The sequence below is a fragment of the Oncorhynchus mykiss genome, chromosome 14 (genome assembly GCF_057628025.1).
Source record: "Oncorhynchus mykiss isolate SJ-2025 chromosome 14, ASM5762802v1, whole genome shotgun sequence".
Taxonomy (NCBI): domain Eukaryota; kingdom Metazoa; phylum Chordata; class Actinopteri; order Salmoniformes; family Salmonidae; genus Oncorhynchus; species Oncorhynchus mykiss.
This window is the reverse complement of record NC_143035.1, coordinates 3,436,767-3,462,139: the sequence shown is the minus strand read 5'-3', so window position 1 is coordinate 3,462,139 and position 25,373 is coordinate 3,436,767. Positions and strand designations below refer to the sequence as shown.

The window sequence follows — 25,373 nt, the reverse complement described above, 5'->3', positions numbered from 1 at the left end:
CGACTCCTTCCTAAGCGGTATGACGGCTGCGTGTTCCAATGGTGTTTATACTTGCATACTATTGTTTGTAGAGATGAACGTTGTACATTCAGGCATTTGGAAATTGAACCAGACTTGTGGAGGTCTACTATTTGTTTTCTGAGGTCTTGGCTGATTTATTTTGATTTTCCCATGATGTCAAGCAAAGAGGCACTGAGTTTGAAGGTAGGCCTTGAAATACATCCACAGGTACACCTCCAATTGACTCAAATTATGTCAATTAACCTATCAGAAGTTTCTAAAGCCATTACATCATTTTCTGGAATTTTCCAAGCTGTTTAAAGGCACAGTCAACTTAGTGAATGTAAACTTCTGACCCACTGGAATTGTGATACAGTTAATTATCAGTGAAATAATCGTCTGTAAACAATTGTTGGAAAAATGACTTGTGTCATGCACAAAGTAGATATCTTAACCGACTTGCTAAAACTATAGTTTGTTAACAAGAAATTTGTGGATTGGTTGAAAAATTTGTTTTAATGCCTCCAACCTAAGTGTATGTAAACTTCCGACTTCAACTGTATATTGTGGTAACATGGACTCTTAACAACGTGATTAACCTTTAATCATATTATAAGTAAATCCAAGACATTTGTATGGCTATTATTAATTCCCTGGACTTATTATTTATTGTCAGTGGGCAGGAGGGTTTCATCTCTCCCTCTCCTAACATCAAGCTTATTTTATTACAGAAACAAACAGATATCATTGCTTTGTTTGATTACCATGATTGGCAAACATAAACCCCGGATCAGAGGATAAACAGAGTTTTTTTTAAATCAAAGATGGCCTTACTAAAATAAGTGACACCATTGAAATAAAGATACTTTTCAGAGGTTTCACACACTTAAGGTACGGTACCAGAACCTCAAAAACACCCTAAACTATTTTAGGAGAGAACAGATAATCAACAGTTTATTATCTCTGGAAATGGATACAGTCAATATCCTGTATAACAGGAAATTAAGCTGCCATGGTTTGGAGCAATTCCTCGTATCTGTTAAACTAAACCAGGATGGGTGGGAGGTTGATATTTAGAAAACTTCCAGCGTTCCAGTTTGCTGTCTAAAGAAAGTCCACTACCATCTCCGTGTTGAGTCCAATCTTGGCAGACATCTAATTAACATGTACTTGATGGGTAACTTAAAAATGATGGGGTTCATGACCAACGTTAAAAAAATATTACATTCGATTCAACCTTATCTCCAATTTGTGCACAGGTTAATTACCTTCCCAGCCTTTTGGGCTATTTCAAACGCACAACTACCCAGATGAACAAAATGAAGAATCATTATGAATGGTATTAAATTGACAGTTTAGTCATTTAGCAGACACTCTTAACCAGAGCAACTTACAGTTGCATTCAAGATAGCTAGGTGGGACAACCACAAAAAAAGTCATAGTAAGTACATTTTTCCTCAATCAAGTAGCTATCAGCAAAATCAGAGTTAGTAAGGAACATTTTAAAAAAAAAGTCAAGTGAGAGTGTTAGAGGTTGCTGTGAGAAGGGGGTGCGAGGGGTGGGTGGGGGGGTGCTGTGTGATAATCTAAGATACTCTTTGAAGGGGTAGGGTTTCAGATGTTTTTTTAAAGATGGGCATGGACTCTGCTGTCCTAGCTTTAGGGGGAAGTTGGTTCCACCATTGGGGTTACAGGACAGAGATGAGCTTGGACTAGGCTGAGCGGGAGCTGCACTCACATATGGGTGGAAGGGCCAAGACACCAGAGCTGGCAGAACGGAGGGCTCGGTTTTGGGTGTAGGGTTTGAGCATCCCTTGAAGGTATGGATGGGCAGTTCCTCTTGCTGCTCTGTAAGCAGTAGTGGATGCGAGCTTTGACTGGAAGCCAGTGGAGTGTGCGGAGGAGCAGGGTGACATGGGAGAACTTGGGAAGTTTGAACACCAGGTGGGCTGCAACATTCTGGATAAATTGCAGAGGTTTGATGGCACAAGCGGGGAGCCCAGCCAACGGTGAGTTGCAGTAGTCCAGACGGGAGATGACAAAGGCCTGGATTAGGACCTGCGCCACTTCCTGTGTGAAGTAGGGTCGTACTCTACGGATGTTTTAGAGCATGAACCTGCAGGAGTGAGTCGCTGCCTTGATGCTTGCAGAAGACGACAGGATGTTGTCCAGGGTCACACCAAGGTTCTTTGCTCTCTGGGAGGCAGACACTGTGGAGTTGACAACTCCATCTTGAGTAGCTCTATCTTGTCTAGGTTGAGCATGATGTGGTGGGCCCACATCAAAGCTGAGATATCAGCCAGGCACATAGAGATGCATGTCACCACCTAGCTGTCAGAAGGGGGTTTAGAGAAAAGTATTTAAGTCATCCGAATAACAATGATAGGAAAGACCATGTCAGGATATGACGAAGCAGAGTGCCCTGCTGTCAAGAGAGAAGAGGACAGGGCCTACAACCGAGCCCTGGGGGACACAAGTCATCGGAGTATGTGGTGCAGACACAGATCCTCTCAATTAAACCTGGTTGGAGCGGCCTGCCAGGAGGATGCAAACCAAAAGTTTGCAGAGCCTGAGACGCCCATCCATGAGAGGGTGGAGAGGAGGATCAGATGGTTCACGGTGTCGAAGGCAGAGTCAGAGAGTCAGGTTTGGCAGTGAGGAAAGCCTCTGTGACACAGAGATGAGCAGTCTCGGTTGAGTGACCCGTCTTGAAACCTGAATGGTTAGGGTCAAGAAGGTCATTCTGAGAGAGATTGCGAGCGAGTTAGTTAGCGATAGCAAGGGATACTAGTCTGTAGTTTTTGACGTTACAGGAGTCGAGTGTTAGTTTCTTGAGGAGGGGACCGACTCTGAGATTTTTAAGTCAGAAGGGAGACAGCCAGTAGTCAGGGATGAGTTGATGAGGGAAGTGAGGAATTGGAGAAGGTCTCCAGAAATGGTCTGGAGAAGGGAGGAGAGGATGGGGTTGGGTGTGCAGGTTTTCGGAGGGCCGGACCTCACTAGGTCGCAAGATTTCATCTGGAGAGGTCAAGGTGTAGGGTAGTTCTGTGTGAATGGAACCAGTGGACTCAATAGGCTGAATGAATGGGAAGCAGATGTCGTCAACCTTCTTTTCAAGGTGGTTGACAAAGTCGTTCACAGAGATGAAGGAGGGAGGGTGTGGAGGACTAAGAAGGAAGGAAAAGGTGAAAAGGAGTTGCCTAGGGTTAGAGGCAGAAGCTTGCCATGTAGAGTGATAGAAAGTGGCTTTCGCAGAAGATATAGAGGAAAATAAGGTAGAGAGGAAGAGTGGAAGGATGATAGGTCCTCTGATAGGTGCCTGCAGCCCTGTAAGCTCGCAATGAGTCACTCACCCATGGAAAAGGAGGGGAGGGCCGACAGTGAGAGTCATAGGATGCGTAAAGGGAGGAGAGTAGGGTTGAAGAGGAAGAAAAGGGAGACAGGAGAAAGAAGGATTTAGCAGAAGGGAGAGATGATAGGATAGAAGAGGAGATAGTGGGAGAGAGAGAGCGAAGATTGAGATGGCGCATGACCATTTGGGTAGGGGCTGAGTGGCTAGGGCTAGAGGAAAGGGAGACAGAAAAGGAAACAAAGTAGTGATCAGAGACCAGGAGGGGGATTGCAGTGAGATTAGTAGGCAAACAGCCTCTAGTAAAGATGAGGTCAAGCATATTTCCTTCCTTGTGAGTGGGAGGGGACTGGGAAAGGGTGAGGTCAAAAGAGGCAAGGAGGGAAAGAAATTATTTGAAGGCAGAAGTCGGGAGGTTGAAGTCGCCAAGTATGAAGAGCAGTGAGCCATCATCCCGAAATGAGCTTACGAAGCTGTCAAAGCTCATTGAGGAACTCTCTAAGGGCACATGGTGGGCGATAGATGACAACAATGAGTGGACAAGTGACAGTGACAGCATGGAATTCAAATGAGGAGATGGACAGGTGAAAGAGGGAGAAAAGAGAAAATCTCCACCTAGGAGAAATGAGTAGCCCTGTGCCACCACTGCGACGACCAGTGTATATCTTGATACAGCATGAGTCACTACTGGGGTGTCACTGTAGATTCATAATTATGAGATAGAGTGAGTAAGGAAACTAGGGCATAAACTTAGAATAGCTATAGGACTGCAACAGATGGAGGGCAAAGCGATTTTATTGGGTAGCAGTGGTTGATTGACAACTCTCATCAGGTCTGACCACTGCAGGGTAATAGAAGCTTCTGTCCTCCATTATTGTCTGGTATATCCAGTCTATGAATGCAGGGGAAAAGTGGTGCAAGAAACAAGACAAAACATGTCACTTTGTAAAGATGTACAGTATGGAATGGTCAGACTGCACTTATGGGACCCAACAGTAAGTACTGAGAAACTCCTTGACCTCAGGTTGACTCCAGAGAGACTTACTTCATGGAAATGTATGTCAGAAGTACAGGTCTGACAGTGGAAGTGAGAGAGAGAGGGAACAGGGCTATGCAGATCTGTATGAATTAACCTTCAAACTATCGTGACTGAAAAGAGGGGCGGATTTAGGTCAAAATTCCATGTGGCAATCTAGAATTAAAACTATTCTGTGGCTGTCTGAAGTTCAGAGGTGACATTCTGAACACATTGGGTCAAGACTAATCTTCTTATTCACAATCACATCATGCGCCTCCTAGGGGCCTGCCAGGGATTTAATTTTAATACAAATCTAATTTCACTCAATTTCCTTTGGTTTTGGAAGAGATTGGTGCGGAATTTTAAACTTTGATAGGGTCCCTGCCATGTGCTGAAAAAGGAGAGTGCACTGCATGTGTGAGCTATTCATTCAAAATCAATGTTGCATAAGCAACTGTGAGGTTATACTATGGTGTTTTCATACCACTATATTACTGCTTCAAACATGATCCATCGTCTCTGTTGGGAATAGATAAACACACAAACCCCTCAACAAGAAATATGAATATATATCAAATACACTCACACTAGAGTACCTTTCCAGGTCAGAGATGCCAAAGGTGACATGCACCTTTCATTAGGAACGGTTTATGCCACAAAGTACTCATTGTTTATGTCAGACATGATCTATGGAAAGAACATTTGTGGTTACCACATGTTACACAAAACTGCCCCATCGAGGTCATACAGTGTGGCAAAAAAGTATTTAGTCAGCCACCAATTGTGCAAGTTCTCCCACTTAAAAAGATGAGAGAGGCCTGTAATTTTCATCATAGGTACCCTTCAACTATGACAGACAAAATGAGAAAATAAAATCTAGAAAATCACATTGTAAGATTTTTTATTAATTTATTTGCAAATTATGGTGGAAAATAAGTATTTGGTCACCTACAGACAAGCAAGATTTCTGGCTCTCACAGACCTCTTCTTTAAGAGGCTCTTCTGTCCTCCACTCGTTACCTGTATTAATGGCACCTGTTTGAACTTGTTATCAGTATAAAAGACACCTGTCCACAACCTCAAACAGTCACACTCCAAACTCCACTATGGCCAAGACCAAAGAGCTGTCAAAGGACACCAGAAACAAAATTGTAGACCTGCACCAGGCTGGGAAGACTGAATCTGCAATAGGTAAGCAGCTTGGTTTGAAGAAATCAACTGTGGGAGCAATTATTAGGAAACGGAAGACATACAAGACCACTGATAATCTCCCTCGATATGGGGTTCCACGCAAGATCTCCCCCCGTGGGGTCAAAATGATCACAAGAACGGTGAGCAAAAATCCCAGAACCACACGGTGGGACCTAGTGAATGACCTGCAGAGAGCTGGGACCAAAGTAACAAAGCCTACCATCAGTAACACACTACGCCGCCAGGGACTCAAATCCTGCAGTGCCAGATGTGTCCCCCTGCTTAAGCCAGTACATGTCCAGGCCCGCCTGAAGTTTGCTAGAGAGCATTTGGATGATCCAGAAGAAGATTGGAAGAATGTCATATGGTCAGATCAAACGAAAATATAACTTTTTGGTAAAAACTCAACTCGTCTTGTTTGGAGGACAAAGAATGCTGAGTTGCATGCAAAGAACACCATACCTACTGTGAAGCATGGGGGTGGCAACATCATGCTTTGGGGCTGTTTTTCTGCAAAGGGACACGGACGACTGATCCGTGTAAAGGAAAGAATGAATGGGGCCATGTATCGTGAGATTTTGAGTAATAACCTCCTTCCATCAGCAAGGGCATTGAAGATGAAACGTGGCTGGGTCTTTCAGCATGACAATGATCCCAAACACACTGCCTGGGCAACGAAGGAGTGGCTTCGTTAGAAGCATTTCAAGGTCCTGGAGTGGCCTAGCCAGTCTCCAGATCTCAACCCCATAGAAAATCTTTGGAGGGAGTTGAAAGTCTGTGTTGCCCAGCAACAGCCCCAAAACATCACTGCTCTAGAGGAGATCTGCGTGGAGGAATGGGCCAAAATACCAGCAACAGTGTGTGAAAAACTTGTGAAAACTTACAGAAAACGTTTGACCTCTGTCATTACCAACAAAGGGTATATAACAAAGTATTGGGATAAACTTTTGTTATTGACGAAATACTTATTTTCCACTATAATTTGCAAAGAAATCATTAAAAATCCTACAATGTGATTTTCTGGATTTTTTTCCTCTAATATTGTCTGTCATAATTGAAGTGTACTTATGATGAAAATTACAGGCCTCTCTCATCTTTTTAAGTGGGAGAACTTGCACAATTGGTGGCTGACTAAATACTTTTTTTGCCCCACTGTATCTGTCGAAACAGAACACACCTGACCTTCTCCTCTAAACGTTCACTCCTGAACTAGTGCTATGCAGTTCGTGAACGACTCATTCTTTTTGAATGATTCTTTTTACTGACTTGAGAGCCATGATTCCTTTTCTGAGTGACTCGTTCATTTTAGTCATTCGTTTGACCTGCTGGCCGCAATGAATTCTACAGCAGGATTAATACGTGCTCCTCCGTTGACTCAGAAGAAGTGCTCCGAGCAACAACTGTCTGTCATATATGCAAAATAGATCATGCTGCAGTTAGCATAGAGAAGAAAAATACATGTTCAGAACTGATAATTGATCGCATGGTGCAAGAATGAATGCAATTAATTGATTGTTGAATGTTATGATGGACACAGCTTTGTAAAACCAAAAGATACAGTTTAACCTCAACAAACTCGAACTTCGGAACGAATCATTTAGGGTGCTGCAGTTTTCAAATTATATTGTGCTTATCACCCTCATGGCAGTCAAGCAAGGCATTCCGCCAAGAGTCATTCACAATCTAGTCCGTTTGCGTCCACAACTAGACCTCGTTTCAAATGTACACTCTTAGACAAGGGTTCCAAAAGGGTTCTTCGGCTGTCCCCATAGGAGAACCTTTTTTGGTTCCAGGTAAAACCATTTTTGGTTCCAGGTGGAACCCGTTTGGGTTCCATGTAGAATGCTGGGTTCTACATGGAACCCAAAAGGGTTCGGCCTGCAACCAAAAAGGGTTTTTCAAAAGGATTTTCCTTGGGTGCAGCCAAAGAACCCTTTAAAATCACTTCTGGGTTCTACATGGAACCCCAAAAGGTTCGACCTGCAACCCAAAAGGGTTTTCCTTTGGGGACAGCTAAAGAACCCTTTAAGGTTCTAGATAGCACCTTTTTTTCTAAGAGTGTACCAAGAAATGCTCTTATTTGTATGCTTAGCTATTGACAAATGCATATTGTATTGAATGTTATGATGGACAAAATGAACCAAAACATACACACTTTCACAAGTCTCACTCACAAATGACAGCTCCAAAAAGCCCCTTATGGTGAACGACATGTGAACGAGAGGCTTGTAGAATGATGACTATTTCGAGTTTTCAGTTCATCGTTAGCCGGTAGGAAGTCCTGCGTGCTCCGGGCATTACTGACTCAAATGAACGAAATGAGTCGAAAGATTTGTTCATTTGACTGAACAAGTTGAAAAGGTCTGAGTCAGTAAAAAGAGCTGAACGTCCCATCGCTATCCTGAGTGCCACAATTCTTAAAGTGTAAAAACAACCAGACCACACACTGACACCACTAGAGGTCATACATGAAGCTAGCTGTACAGTATATAACTGATTAGTTGGTGACTTGGCATAGTCTTGGTGAGATGTCAAAATGTAGTCAAAGCTTCAATGTAAAAAAAATTATCAAATAATGCGGATACTGATTAACTGATTAATTCAAACCTTTAGGAAAAATATGGGTTTGTCACCACAGTACTAGTTTTTTTTAAGCATTTTTTTTCCACACATTCTGTAAAGTTCTGTATGATTAAAAAAATATATTTTGTAACGTTGCCTGTGGATACCGTAGCTACGTGTCATACTGTACCGCAGAGCTCACAGAAAGGTCATTAACATTAGGCCTTAAAAGGGCACACAAGCTCCTCATCCACAGCAGTATGTTGAATTTGACTTCACACACACTGATAATTGGATAAGCCTGCCAGACCTGCAGTCCACAATAACAAGTATATTTGGTCCTGCCCAATACATACACATATCTAATTTCACCCTATCATCAGAGAGCAACAAATGAGTCTGGATGAACGCTAAAAGGGGGTCTTTGAGCGTTCATCTAGTGCCATATCCTTGTAAAGACTTCCTAGTACTACAGATTCAAGGCAAAAGGTATCATGCAATTTCAATAAGGGATTTATTCATGACTAGGCTAGGCACAAAGAGCCTTTTCTGCAGCTTTCAACGTAAAAAAAAAAAGGGTCAGCATTTGCATTTTAAAAGAACACCTGTGATAGGCATAAATGTGTTGTGAAACAAACCGTGCAAATGGCTTGACATTTTCATTTCACTTGTCGTCCTTTCAAAGGGAGCTGTTGGAGCAGCACAATCAACTGCTGCAATGCACTGGCCTGTCAGGTGGATGTGTCACCTGGCCTGCGCTGTGCTGTGATGTAACCTAGCTCCCAGCAGCCTATAGAGGGATGTGTGTGTTAATACAGAGGCTAGCTTCCTGTTTCTGGTACTCTGGCCATGCCACAGGGTTACCTTTGACCCCAGGACCAGCCCATGCCCAGTGCCCATTCCCTTAGCGCCAACCGTTTTTATTTAATATCCACTTACTCTCTGGAACAGTGACCAAAAAGTTGATTCCTTTCCCACAGGGTGACAGAGAGAGGTAATTCCATTCCATTATCTCGGTTCTTTTCAGCACAGGATAGAGTTAGACCGATAGGATGTTTGACAATTTGGGACAGATTTTCCTCTGTAGATAGGGGACCTGGGGGATGGTGAGTGACCCTGGTCATATATTTATTTTCATTTTTTAACATTTTTAAATCAGCCAGATACAATCATACACATAAGAACATCAACTTACAGACTCACACATCTCATCTGCCCAGACCCACATGCTCACTCCCTCATCCCTGGTGCTTGCATTATGATTTGCTTTATAGTTGGACTGGTCTTTGAGGCCAGATGCATCGCAAACTGAGTTCTAGAGAAGTAGTGTGTGTGTTTGTGGTGGGGTGAGAGGGATAGAATGAGGTGGGACGAGGGTCTGATTTAGACACATCTGCACGTGTTAAGAGGTTAATGGCACTAATTTACATAAAAACATTGTTGAACTAGTTAAACGGGAAGATAAATTAATACTAAACATATTCATAGACAACATGGTACATAATGAATATGATATCTGGTCTCAAGACAGTGCTTTGTGTGCTGTATCAAACCGATAAAAGACAGCAGGGAATTTCAAAATATCTGTCCACAGAGGTGATTTTCACAAGATCCTTTACCCCATGTCAATGACTGTGATAGCTAGCTATCTCCCATCCATACACAACACACACTACCGCCTCCGCACTCTAGATGAGCGGCTGTATACTTAGCAGGCAGCACACGCAACATGAAAGGACTTGGAAGGTTGGACTTTTATACACATCCCTAATAGAGCTCTCATGGCTGCTCTCTGTGCTGCAGAGGAGAGGAGAGAAGCTCCTGTCAAGGACAAGTCATTATACCACTAATTAGCTGCCTTTATTATTATTTTACTACTGATGATCTGACTTGTGCATCTGCATGCTAACAACAGACACAGAGAGAGCCAAGCCTAGCCTGGCGATGTGGTCTAGCAACCAGGAGAAAAACATTTATATAGGATACCAAATAATTTCGTTTTTCTGATGTTAACAGGGTAATTACTGTCTTTATCAAGGCTTTGAAGACAGTGGCTTAATTAAGGACGAAAAGGAAGTTAATTCTGACTGAAACGAGGTTTGAGGTTCATTTGCTAGTTTGAGGTTCATACTCAACCATTATGGACTATGATCATGGCCAGTACATCTGTTCTATATTGTGAGGACTATCATATTTCATTTGATCAATGTTAGCAAACTGCCATGTCAAGTTAATCTTTGACTGACTAGTAACGAGTCATGAGGAATGGGACCTCCTTGGGCTTTTGTACACCAGATTGGCAATCTTTAATTATAAAAAGATCAAGAAATATTCCCCCTGCAATTAGAATGACACTGTGATATCCAGTTGGTCATTCCCCCTGCCTTCCTACCTTGTTATTGTAAACAAAAAAAATCTGCAGACCTTTCGGAAGCAATCACAAGTGACAGTTTTATTGGCAAGTATATTTTGGGAAACAGAATGACATGAAAGTTGAGAACAAAACAGAACAAAAGGATCAGCGAAATGGCAGAACGGAAATTGCAAATGTGGATTTTGGAATGAAACGTGCATGATGATCACTGTCTTTGTTCTTTCTTGGCTTGGTAAAAATGTTTTATACTCATACATATTTGATATACAGTACCTGTCAAAAGTTTGGACACACCTACTCATTCCAGGGTTTATCTTTATTTTTACTATTTTCTACAATGTAGAATAATAGTGAAGACATCAAAACTAGGAAACAACACATATGGAATCATGTAGTAGCCAAAAAAGTGTTAAACAAATAAAAATATATGTTATATTTGAGATTCTTCAAAGAAGCCAACCTTTGCCTTGATGACAGCTTTGGAATGCATTTCAATTAACTTTTGTTAAAAGTTCAGTTGTGGAATTTCTTTCCTTCTTAATGCATTTGAGCCAATCAGTTATGTTGTGACAAGGTAGGGGTGGTATACAGAAGAAAGCCCTATTTCGGAAAAGACCAAGTCCATATCATGGCAAGAACAGCTCAAATAAGCAAAGAGAAACGACAGTCCATTACTTTAAGACATGAAGGTCAGTCAAACCGGAAAATTCTAAGAACTTTGAAAGTTTCTTCAAGTGCAGTCGCAATAACCATCAAGCGTTCTGATGAAACTAGCTCTCATGAGAACCGCCACAGGAAAGGAAGAGCCAGAGTTACCTCTACTGCAGAGGACAAGTTCATTAGAGGTACCAGCCTCAGAAATTGCAGCCCAAATAAATGCTTCACAGAGTTCAAGTAACAGACACATCCCAACATCAACTGTTCAGAGGAGACTGTGTGAATCAGGCCTTCATGGTTGAATTGCTGCAAAGAAACCACTACTAAAGGACACCAATATGAAGAAGAGACTTGCTTGGACCAAGAAACACGAGCAATGGACATTAGAGCGGTGAAAATCTGTTCTTGGGTCTGATGAGTCCTAATTTGAGATTTTTGGTTCCAACCGGCGTGTGAGACGCAGAGTAGGTATGAGAAGGTGTGGGGGTGCTATGCTGGTGACAGTAATGTCAGTAATTTATTTAGAATTCAAGGAGTGATGGAGTGCTGCATCAGATGACCTGGCCTCCACAATCACCCGACCTCAACCCAATTGAGATGGTTAGGGATTAGTTCGACCACAGAGTGAAGGAAAAGCAGCCAACAAGTGCTCAGCATATGTGGGAACTCCTTCAAGACTTTTGGAAAAGCATTCCAGGTGAAGCTGGTTGACAGAATTCCAAGAGTGTGCAACACTGTCATCAAGGCAAAGGGTGGCTACTTTAAAGAATCTAAAATCAAAAATATATTTGGATTTGTATAACACTTCTTTGGTTACTACATGATTCCAAATGTGTTATTTCATAGTTTTGATGTATTCACTATTATTCTACAATGTAGAAAAATAGTAAAAATAAAGAAAAACCCTTGAATGAGTAGGTGTGTCCAAACTTTTGATTGGTACTCTAAATCATACTACTGTGTACTATACACATTGTTTGAAACAAATAAAGTAAATATGCCATATATAGCAACTTCAAAGGTAACCTGGCATTAAAAGTACATCATTGCTCTAACAAACCATCACGAATTAGCTTGCTTTTTATTCTGAGAGTTGTGTCAAAGGAATTAATGTTTCTTAATATTAGGCTCTGTTAATGTACTTCAGCTCCAAGAAGAGGTAGAATGACCTACTGCCAGAAGCTAAGACCTTTATAAATGTGTACTACATACTGTATGGTGCGTACAGTGTAAGCATGGGAATAAACACACAGCAAACACATCATAAAACAATAAGCTGAAGACAAAGCTATTCCTACTGCCATAATACCCTGCGGTTGATCAATGTTAAGTATTACAACTTGATTCTGTAGTTCTCAGATACACACAACACACAGCGGGATTCTGTACCCCACCCCACTGACTCCTCTCCTCCTCTTACTCTCCCCCTCACTCAAGGTTGCAAACACAGCTAATTAACATATTTATGAGTCTTGCAACCAACTCTGATGACAAATTATAGTGAGAGAGATATGTTCCTACACAGAGCGCAATCGCTCTGCCGTTACTCTATCATTCTGACACCCAGCTCTCTCTGCGCTCAACGGGATGGGCCTCCAACTCTGTTTCCTGTCACTCTCTGGATATTTATATCAAGCATAAATACCCAGACACTGATGGAGTGCCAATCCACCCCTCCGCATTACAGAGACATATTTGTCTTCCTATGTGTCACAAATTCCAAGAAACTGAAGAGCCAAGCAGAAGCAGGAGATGCTGGAGCCATGCTTGGTGCACTGTGGGGGAACTGAATGCATTCACATAATTGGATTGGCCTACGTGAGGATGACACTGCCCGTTTGTCACCGACCCTGTGATTAGATCAAGGTGAATATGTGGGAATGTGGCGTTCATTCAACAGTGGTATTTATGGTCTGCCATTTTGGGTTATTGCACACCTGAGGTCAAGACAAACTACAGATGTAGGATCTTAATTTGATCATCCTGTTGTTGCAGGAAATGCAAACTTGTAATGTATTCTAAGTTTAAAAATGCTTCTAAAGTTTGTAATTTGCACTTTTATTTTACTTGATTTGCCCTAACTAAAAATGTATCAGCCCCTACAAAAAGGTCCATTCATTTTAATCCACACAATAATTCACATTTCCTGTTGCTGCAGGATAAATATTTTTTCCTGCTCTGAAAAACTAGTCAAATTAAGATCCTACATCTATATACAGTATGAGGATTTTGCTCATGATATGACATTAATGCACAAAAAATAGGCACTTTTTGAGATGAATAATGTGCTTTCCTGGAACATCGTGCTAACAATACCCCCCCACCCTCCTCCTGCAGTGTATCCATCTAGCCAGGCGCCTCAGTGTACTCTCAGGCGTTCTGTCTTAATATGGCCTCTCCTCTCCTCCTCCTCTGCTGGAAAAGTCTTCGTGGCGTGGGGCTGTCTATGAAGAGTAGGCAGAACCCCAGACAGAGCAGAGACACAGCGGAGCAACGCTCTCCTCTCCTTGGTCCTCTCCTTTATCGTGTCACTCCTCTCAGATGCTCCGGTGGCTAATCAGGCGCCCTGTGGCTAATAATAGGCCCTTCTCGTGTAAAGGGTACGGGGGAGCTGATTTCCATGGAGCTATTAAATCTTCTCTGCACTTAGCGTCTCCTCAGCTAATAAACACTGACAGCTGTGGCCTAATGGTCCAGCCTCCAGAACTCACCACAGTGCCTGCCGCACAACAATTAATTACCAATTTTGTGGGGCTACAGGTTCTTGTCAAGGAGCCCTTTCCTTTTTCAGGGGACGCTGCTGTTTTGCCCATTTGAGGAGGAGCAGTTAACAGCTCACATTTAATTTGATGAGATGCGGATTGGATATCATATAGAAGGACTTAATTCAATCTGTTAGGTCTCTTGAGCCATAAGCATATTCACATTCACGTCATAAATGTTTTATATGGATTACAAGGTGTAATGGTAAGGGACAGGTTGATCAAATCTACATCCATATTTATTCCAGCTTTTGTTAATTTCAACACTCTCAATATTTGTTAGTCTATGAGTATAACAAAACTGTGTGTCAGTTAGAGATAGTGTCACTCTTCCTACTTTTTTGTTGTTGCAGATAAAGCAACAATGACAACAAGACTGGTTATAGTCATGGCTCACAAAGCTGTAAATATATTTTTGTTATTAGGGTGCCTATTTCAGTACAAATGACCAGTTCCTTAGCTTCAGAGGGAGAACGGATCCTTGAGAAAGACATTACTTTAGCAACACCCAAGGTTTATACTTTCTCTCCTTCAAGCAGCCCAGACCATTCCCTGTTCCCTATCTATTCATCATTCAAACAAACATCTTAACATAAAAAGGGCTTTTTTCATATCAAATACATAGCGTCGATATGAAATCCTTGTACCCATCATTGCTGTTGATTTAAAAAAAAAAAAACAACATAAGAGAAATTGACAATATTGTAGGAGGAAGTCGTGTTTACACTTTACGAACAATTCTTAACATACAGTGCGTTCACTCATACGGCAATGCCTTTGGAGAAAACGCCCACCACACACACACCCTGCCAGAGATATTTTTTTTTCCTGTATCAGGCGTAGTTAGGGGTTCTTTCTCCAGACGCCCAGGCACTCGATAAATCCTGATGCGCATGGATGCAATGCCTGTGACAGAAGGTGTGACATCCATTGTAGGGCGCAGGGGGCTTGCTGGATGAGAGAGATTTATGCTGTGTTATACAGACTGCTCACTCTATTAAGTTTAATTGGGTTGGGGCTGCCCGACTCTTCATCCTATCAGAAATATAATAACCGCGCAGAGAAAGGTAACGATTGAGAATGGCAAAGCAGTAAAGATATTTATTCCATAGGAAGAACTGCAATAAATGTCCTGGGGTTGTAAAGCAAGGCAAATAAGGTCCAGTTTTTGTATTATCCAGAAAGCTAGTATGCACTGATTGGGTAACAGGGTTGTTCTTAAACTGGGAAAAATACACATAATTTGTAAAACAGCTTGGATTCAGCCTGTTTTCGTCTAGCAAGACTACTGAACAATGAGGGTAATTGGTGTACCAAGTGCCAATCACCCACAGAACACCTTGGCCTAGAGCAGAGTATACAATTACTGTATCTGTAAAGCAAGGCTAACAAAAGTCCAAATGAAGTAACTTCTCATGGAAACCGTAAAATTACATGCAACAATGTAGTAGAACTGAATAGTGTTCACAATATGGCAGAACTGAATGTGAACACTGCACAAGGTAGTAGAGTGCTAAGCCAACCCATCATATTGTTGCCAGTTGTTAGGTGAAGTGTATTATTTAAATACTGAACAGTGAAGAAGAGGAAGGAGGAGGAGAAGAAGAAGAAGACAAAGACATCTCCTTGGCTCTGCAGGAGCTCGGAAACTCCATCTCTTCAGCTGTCTCCTCCCAGTCTCTGTGTTGATGCATGTGGAATAATGGCCTATAATTTACCCCAACTTGACAGCTTAAATATGCCTTCCTCGCACTTGTTTTGTTATTGTCAACTGGTCCTGAGCTCCAGAATAAGATTTGAAGAGTGTTTGTATGTCTCGCAGGCAGGGCTTTTTACATGGTAAGTGCCGAAAGCACATTGTAGTATGAATATGTGGTTGAAACGTTCCAGTAAAATGTTTTAAATTAAGTGTAATTTTGACACAATCATTGTATGGACACAGATTTGAAAGAATTGTGTTGTTTCACGCTGATAACAGTGGATTTTGGCCCTTTTATTAAAATGTTCTAGCCTACATTGTACAAGGTGCAGGAGAATGAGCTGAGAGGCTACGGCCGGGCACCTCCCCCAGGTTAGAACAAGCTCATAATTAAATATGGAAACAAGGGTCAGGGGAATACTGCATGCCAGTGGTAATGCTGTGTCCTGTTTTGATCTCTCTGAACATTTGCCTGCCTTGTGTGTTATACTTTCTCTTAGCCCCCAGATGTATGTATTGCAAATGCCCCCTCAGGCATATTTGGCTGATTGCAGCAACACTTTTTAATGGGGTTGACTCAGGCATTAGAATGCAGTGTTGGTGATCACTCTGCTGCTTTACAGTAGAGGACATTCCAACAAACAGAGCTCCAAAACTATATATTGACACAGCAATGGCAATGTATCCCCATCCAAAAGGCACTGCAGTAAAATGCATTTTGAAGAACAGGCCAGCCCGGTTGGAGAGAAAGCAGCAAGGAGCCCCTGACTATTGCAGTCTATAATTACACTTGTCTGCTCTATGGAGAGGAGACCGTTAGCACTGGCTCCCATGGGGAAGACTTACCCGGTTGGACATCTATAACACTGGCCTGTCTCTCAGTGGGGAACAGGACCTTCGGGGGTCTGGTTGTGAGGAGAGCTGTAAAAGAACAAGCACACATTGAGAGATAGGACAGACAGTAGGGGGAAAATAAACATATTGTTGTGTAGGCGATTACACAGCTTCTCATACTGAGCGATGTTGAGAGGATCAGTAATCCATGCAAATAGAATGTAGCTGTTTCAGTGCCGGCATAACTCTTCCACAAACATCATTTACAATTATCATTATATTATATACTGTAATCAGTTAGCTTGTGGGAACACCAGCAATTTGCTGAGGAGTGCTGAGTTGTATCATTCTAAAATGCAGATGCACGCACACACACACACACACATTTTTCAGTTTGAGGACACTAGAAAGGGGAAATGTGTAAATTAGAACCACTTCAGACCTCAAGAGACGTGTATTACCAGGACAGTTAGCAGAGTGTGGGATACAGAAGTGAGCTGAATAATCGTGGGCCACTTTGATCATGTAAAAACTCGGTAGATTAATTACATAAAATCATCTAGAGATATGCTCTAAAAACACTGAAAGTATTTGATCTCCTGGAGTTTAGTTAAGAGTGGTGAAGTGGTTTCTGTGCTTTAGAATATCCTGACAAAGGTAAATTAAAGCAGACACAGTATTTAAACGCTGGGTGCACACATGAGTGAGAGAACTTTGTGGTATAGGGCTAGCTATATTTGACCGGAAACATCGCAGCAGCAAGCTTTCATGTTTACAGTTTGAGAGACACACTTGGATAGAACTGTATTGGTGCTAGAACTGCCTGACACGCTCATTATATCTGTGAGTTTTAAAATGCTTGTTTTCTATGTATTTAGCTGCATAATCTATTTTTCTAGAGCATTAAAGCCAACATAAAGAAACCAACTTGTTAAAAAGAATCATTCGGAACTTTTCAAGCCATTTTCTAACGGTCAGAATATTAGCTACGAATGTAATCCTTGTACAATACAAGACAAACTTGCTGTGAGAAAAGTTCAAATTGCAGTTGCCCTGTACATAAAAATGGTCATAATGAATATAATGTGCAGAGTCAGCGAAAATATTGACACTGCATTCACTGTATACACAAACACTAATGATATAAACAGCAATGAGGTTAGTTTGTTCTGCATATCTGGCAGTGCACAGTTTACTCTGCCCATTCACTGGGAGAAAAGGGGCCAAAACCCTCAGAGCAACCTTCAATTCAAGGAGAGAGAAGAAAATTGTATGTTATGAACATTTTTATCTTTTTGGCCCCCACTTAATTTTCTCTCCATTGTATGAGGAGCGGCGGTAGCGGGAGTGAGGGATGAAGCTGGGACCCCTCATCCATCTTGGGGGGACAGCTGGAGCTTTAGCATGCAAATGAAAGCTATCATTCTTGTCAAGCAAAGAGCCAGAGAGAGCCCACACGCCTGCAGACCCACAGCCACTTAATATTCTCCACCCGGCAGGACCACCCTCGATGGGTGCCGACCCTTCCCGGCCCCTTTGCAGCCCCTGTAGGTCACCTACGGCCGGACCCCTATCTGCGGCACCACCTTGCTCCTGAGAGAGCAGCCCCCTCAGCTCAGGGGCCCTCTCTCCATAGAGAGAGAGATAACACTCACTTGGACACACAAATGAAGTATTAACATTTTGTATGTTGCCATGCTTGGCCTTATTGATAATACTCCTCAAAGGGAACACATCAAACACAGTGTGGCTATGGTATGGTCATGTTCTGTACATATCAAACACAGTGTGGCTATGGTATGGGAATGTCCTGTACATATCAACACAGTGTGGCTATGGTATGGGAATGTTCTGTACATATCAACACAGTGTGGCTATGGTATGGGAATGTTCTGTACATATCAACACAGTGTGGCTATGGTATGGGAATGTTCTGTACATATCAACACAGTGTGGCTATGGTATGGGAATGTTCTGTACATATCAACACAGTGTGGCTATGGTATGGGAATGTCCTGTACATATCAACACAAGTGTGGCTATGGTATGGGAATGTCCTGTACATATCAACACAGTGTGGCTATGGTATGGGAATGTTCTGTACATATCAACACAGTGTGGCTATGGTATGGGAATGTTCTGTACATATCAACACAGTCAACTCTTTAGTTACCACTGCAGTTTGAAACTTCACACCTGCATATTCCTAAGCAGAATTCTGCTCTGGAACTTGAAAGTAAGCAACCCTGAGATGATCATTCCTCTCCCTGACAAGTACTTAGCCTGGTTTGCTTTTAAATGTGGGGTAAAATTCTCAAATATTACGGTAATCTTAAAGATCTTCAAAATAATTTCCCCCCCGGCTGCACAATTTTACACTCTGTCCGTTTCCCCTCATGAATTTTCAGAGCCCCTGTTGCAATATTCAGTATACTTGACTTGTGTGTGTTTGTATCCACTTTGCTAATGCACTACAGAGGGAAATGCTGAGCTTTCATGTAGTTTAAATGGATTCAGAGTCAAATTTGCATTGGAAATAACACTACTGGAGCAGGGTGTGAAATGTTCCTTCAGAGTAGTAACATGTGTGATGTTTTCGATTGGTCTTCTGAAAACATGACAAAACAAGACAGTAAGTGTGTTGTCACAAATGCTTATTACGTACGTGAAGTGGTCAAACAATATCGGATATCTCAAAGCACACCTCTAGCCGTTCAAAGGCAGTTATACGCGTACAGCTGGACAAGCATAGATTTTTTGCCCTGCAATACAACTCAAGGCATTGACTGATGTCACTGTGAGAAAAAAGGCAAGCACTTAAAATGATTTCAATGGGCTATTAACAAGGAAGAGACTGATTTGGCCTTGTTTTGAAGATTGCTCATTAAGAAATGCTAGCGTCATGACTGAAGCCAAACGGGAGTTGTCTTGGGGGTGTTGTTAGATGTGGGTGTTTTATGTTCACATATCGTGCCCTGGCAGTTACTGTTGTTTGTCCCTCCAGAGCCACCGTAGCAACAACATAGCCACTACCACTTCCTAAAAATAGAACTGAATCGAAGACAAATCAAGAAATGTGTCATTAATGTAGATGTTTTTGCAGAGGTGGTCATAATCATGCAATTCTTTCCATCTAGCTAAAGTGCAGTATTTCTCAAGGGGAAAAAAACGAGTCACTGCATACAAATGTATCTAGTCGGGAAAGTCTGGCTGTGCGTTCAGGACTGATTTCTGAGAACAATTACATGTCTATAACTTCATAATCTGCAAGCTGTCAAACTATCGTAAATAAAGCACAAGCTACACGACTAGTTTAGTTAAAAGAACAAACCTTTCGACTCATTTCGTTCATTTGAGTCAGTAACGCACAGACCTTGCAGGACCCCCTACCAGCGAACGATGAACACTAAAACCTCGATAGAGTCATAGTTCTACAAGCCTCTCGTTCACAATAGGAGGCTTATTGGAGCTGTCATTTGTGACCGAGTCTTGTAAAAGTCTACTTTAAACAATGCATATTTGTTGACTGATAGGCATACAAATATGACTATTTCTTGATACATTTGAAAAGAGGTCTAGTTGTGGCCGGAATCGGACTAGATTGTGAACGACCCTTATTGCTTGACTGCTGTGAGAGGGATAAGCATCGTATTGCCGCTGAGCCGGAGTAGCGTATATCAATCCTACTGTAGGACACATTGCCGCCAGCTGGTCAGTTGAACGACTAAAATGAACAAGTCTGTCAGAAAAACAAATCATGACTTTCGAGTCTGTAAAAAGAGAGTTGTTCAAAAATAACTAATCGTTCGCGAACTTCACATCATTAACTAGCAAGCACATTTATCAGTCAGCCAGGCCACAATCAGCTTATCAAGTCACTGGCGAGTGGCGATGTGTGTGCTTCGGTGCCGTTTAGTTTTTTTTACAACTTTCTCACTATCTTGATTAAGAAACATTATAAAATAAATAATGTTTTGAAAATATTGTTTTACACTAATACAATCGCTCAGGTAGAGATTTTCTTTAACAAGTAATATCATTTTTTCCCTCTCAAATAGATAGGTGTCAAAATTATTGCCACCCCTAAAGATTCTTATAAATAAAATCAAACAAAATGAAATCTGCATTAACATTCTACTTTTGAAATGAATCTCAGTTTAAGGAACTGTATTGTGGCCTTACATGGCTTTACACACATATAAAATCCTTTTGTCATCCATCACCATGGAATTTGGCAAGGAACTCACAAACAAAAAAAAGAGACAAAATGGTTGTTGACCTTCATAAACCAGGCAATGGGTACAAAAAACATGAAAAAGGCATAGGCTTCAGATATGTAGGTAACCTCACTGTTTAGCCACCCCCTGGAAAGATCCGTATGTTTCTTTACCCCTTACTTTACGCACACATTTTTGTGGTCACCATCCCTTCAAATTTCTCACTGTCAATCGTGAACGATGAATGACTTTTCCTGGTGAAATATCCATCCAGTATCTGCCTGCTAACTATTTGATTTATATCAGTTTCATGGGAAGATGCATTTAGATCTTCTTAGTTATGTACAGTGTTGTTTTCAAATGATGTACAGTGAGCACAGTTTTGAGCAAATGGTGTTAACAAACTTTAGCATACCTGTGATTTGTTTCAATCAAAGCACATATTGTGCATAGTGGGGAGCGCTGTTGGGTTGTGGTCACATGAGGAAAAAAATATGACCTTTTGCTCCATCATCCTAAAATAAGTGGTGTTTTTTCTCTTACAGTAACATTGTACTATGCTATTATATTTGTTCTGTTATGTCGAATGCTATCATTATGTGATCTTGCAGAAATGTATTCAGATTTGATCTAACTTTATTAAACGAGCACCATTCGCCAGAGCAGCCTATTCTCTATGACTAAAATAGAGACTGTATGTAAAGTAAAGAATCCCGCACATGTGCAGAATCATCGGGACCTTTAGCTGTCAGGAAGAAAGGTCCAGAAAAGTCTGCAGCCAAGCCGAAAAAACAAATATACCACTTACCACTTTTAGGGCGACAATGTATATTGTCCCCACGCACAGTGAGAAGATGGTTCGGAGGCACAGAAAAATCCAAGGGCCAAAGTTGGAGAATTACAGAACTTGGTCGCATCTTCAGGTCACCACGTCTCCAAATGTACAATTAGACGCTAGCTAGTTCCATGCCAATAGGCTCTTTGGGAGCATCCAACAAATGTAAAACGGCTGGAGTTTTGCTTAAGGGCATTGGCACTTGGATTGGAACCAGTGCTATTGTCAGATGACAGGAAGATAAACGCTCTTTGGCCACGCACACCAGTGGTGGATTTGGGGTAGAAAAAAGGATGCATGTGCAGAAAATAACCTCAGACACAATATATATAAAAGTATATGGACACCCCTTCAAATTACTGGGTCCGGCTATTTCAGTCACACCTGTTGCTTACAGGTGTATAAAAATTGAGCACACAGCCATGCAATCTCCATAGACAAACATTGGCAGTAAAAATGGCCTTACTGAAGAGCTCAGTGACTTTCAACATGGCACCTTCATAGGATGCCACCTTTTCCTGCTATAAGTGCTGTTATTTTGAAGTGGAAATGTCTAGAAGCAACAACGGCCGCTCCTAGACGTTGCTGGTAACACTGTCAGTGATATATTTAGAATTCAAGGTACACTTAACCAGCATGGTTACCACAGCATTCTGCAGCGATACGCCACCCCAACTGGTTTGCTCTTAGTGGGACTATCATTTGTTTTCAACAGGACAATCACCCAACACACCTCAAGGCTGTGTAAGGGCTATTTGACCAAGAAGGAGAGTAATGGAGTACTGCATCAGAAGACCTAGCCATCACAATCACCTGACCTCAACCCAATTGAGGTGGTTTGGGATGAGTTGGACTGCAGTGTGAAGGAATGTGCTCAGCATATGTGGGAACTCCTTCAAGACTGTTGGAAAAGCACTCCAGGTGAAGCTGGTTGAGAGATTGCCAAGAGTGTGCATAGTTGTCATCAAGGCAAAGGGTGGCTACTTTGAAGAATCTCAAATATAAAATATATTTAGATTAGTTGAACACTTTTTTGGTTACTACATTATTCCATATGTGTTTTTTCATAGTTGTGATGTCTTCACTGTTATTCTACAATGTGGAAAATAGTACAAATAAAGAAAAACCCTTGAATGGACTGGTACTGTAGCTCAGTATTTATTTTATACAGTCTTTTTTGCTCATCTTTATCAAGAGTTCATTATAATTGCAGGTGGAGCAATTGTTGTTAGTCATATACTAATGATACTGTACTTTGCCTACGTTACTAAGGGAAAAGTGTAACAATTTAATAAAAACATTAGTAAACATTTTCAACATGCCACCAAACGAATGCTACCTGCTATTTTACCTGCTATTCTATCGACTACATTACAAGAATACAGTTGTATCGATCAATAGGGGAACTAGTACGCTATAGTGATGCGATCATGAGATTTAAAATCAGCTGCAATGAAACTCGTATGTTATAATGTATTCAAATCAAATGCACAAAGATCGCAGGCGAAGGACACAGCATTTGAACATGTAATGCATAGAACACTTTGTACTGAGAATCAAGGACACACGTTTAGATGTGAGCAAAATGTGTTTGAAGAGTAAACCATACCTAACCAAAGAGCTAAAATTATGCTAATGCCTTTAGACTACACATTTCTGACACAATGGCACTCAAGAGGATGCTAAGACTGCCGTTGAGGAGAGGGACTATTACAAAGTGGAACCTTGCCGGATCTGTACGTATGTCAACTCATGCAATAGCAGCAATGAACAGTGTGACTGTGTTTCAGTGCACTTTCAAATTACACACAGCTCTGACTAGCCTACCACATGCAACATTAACACAATCTCTTCTCACACTCTGTCTTAGCTCCAAAACAAAACGTGTCTGCATACAGCTCATTGTTTTACACAGTATTCAACATTATATTGACCTATGGTGTTACCTAATCTGCTTCTATTGTATTTTTAGCAGTGGCAGGGGGAATACTTTGAAACAGTTACAATGTTTCTGTCTTTGTCAGGTTATACAATCTGATAGGCTGGGATTTTACATCCACAGAGATCTGGAGAGCAGGATACTTACTGTATGTGCTTGTTTGATACCATCTTGCTACAGACATCAAAACACAGCAATGGACAAAGGACGACTTCTCGCAAATATGTCTACAAAGGTAACATTGTGCTTCTTGAAAGCTCTTTTCCGCACGAACATTTCTATAAAGTTCAACTGCTTTATAGATACACTTTACTTACTTGCCCGTGCTTCCAACAATGTTCTGGAATCGTGTGTGGGTCTTCTATCTACTTTTTCCCGGATCTATTATTTAGACAATGGTTGATTATAAGCTCTGGGCATCTAGAGAAACTTGGCTAAAGCTCAACATCTCTTCAAAAGTTTTGATTCAAAGCTATTACGATTTTTGTGGTCACCTGCTTCAGGCGAGGTACGACGATCACCCTCGATGAGTCGACATTGAAATGAAGCCCTTATCAACTTATAGAAGTGACATTAAATAAATAAAAAATCTGATTCTCCAACCCCTCCAGTTATCCCGAATAATGACTTTATCTCCATTTGTGAGAGTGGCCCCTGGTCTCCTGTTGGACTGGTCTGCGGGGAGGCCTTCTGTGTGGAATGAGATAGTAATGAGGCCATTCCAGGTACTAGGGGGAACTGGATACTTGACAGCTGGGCATAGCACTCAAACTCCATTACACAAAGCTTATGCTCATTGCTCCTCACCACAGCCTCAAATTGCAGTCCGAATCAGCTGTATTCAATGTCATTACCCTACAAATGTAAACACAAACTACAGATAATAGACACGATTACACTGCACAAAATAAAACAAATCTGAAGTGATACTTAGGGTCATTGTGTGAGAGAACTGCATGGTCTCAAACACAGAGTGAAGTAGCAGCAGCATCCAACCCACAACAAACTCAGCACCTCCACAACAAAAGTAGAATGCATTGCCTCCACAGAAAGAGGTCTTCTTAATTTATTATTTTGATTAAAAAAACTCACCACGACAAGAGGGGTCCTTGCAGAGTATTCCTCAAGTGTAAAAATATTCCAAGCAGAAGTGATCAATGCTTTTAATGTGACTCGGAGTGATCGGAGTAATCTTTCTGAGGTTAAACGTTTCTTGGTTTGGGTGTTTGATCTGATGCAAAGTCCTGCTTGCAGGCTATCTGCCATATCATTATTATCTGGGTCAAATAGCTAGTGATCAAAAGATGCTTATTGATCCTAAAAATCATTACCTTGGAGGATTAGGAGCCTTGTGGGACTAAGCTGGTGTTGTCTCACAGTAAGCTGTCGGGGAATTAGCTGTGGCTAAGCAAACAATGGAGAGAAAAAGAACATCTGACCACAGAGCAAAATCCGCACAATAGGGATCGGTTATCTTAACTCAACCAGATAGATGATCACACAAAGTTACATCTATTTTACAATACAGCACAAATTAGTGTGGATATGATTTACATTGCAGTACAGTAAAGAGGCTACAATATTTATGTGTAGCTTATGTAGGCCCTGAGTGTTTCTGGACCAATTGACCTGACTGAGATAAACTCTGGCCCTTAGATATGATCACCCACAGATCACCTGTTACATGTTTATTGAAGCTCTATGTTACATACTACGAATGCTCAAAATAATCAATAAAGCTTTATTTGGCAAGACATTAGGTTGAGTGCATGCATGGGGAGGGCAATGAATTGGCAAGCACACCTTAGGGACATCCTAACGACTAACTGAAGACACCACTAACAATTGTATACACTGAGTGTACAAGACATTCGGAATAGCTTCCTAATATTGAGTTGCACCCCCTTTTGCCCTCAGAACAGCCTCAATTCATCAG

General features: G+C 41.5%; 1 protein-coding gene across 1 annotated transcript in view; it reads right to left on the bottom strand.

Annotated features, from left to right (window-relative positions):
* LOC110488551 (X-linked interleukin-1 receptor accessory protein-like 2) overlaps positions 1-25,373 on the bottom strand; it is a 318,635-nt gene that overhangs the window by 44,122 nt on the left and 249,140 nt on the right. The window contains exon 6 of the mRNA XM_036942676.2: positions 16,459-16,533. Coding sequence (XP_036798571.1) covers positions 16,459-16,533 — 75 coding nt within the window. The remainder of the gene's footprint in view (positions 1-16,458; positions 16,534-25,373) is intronic.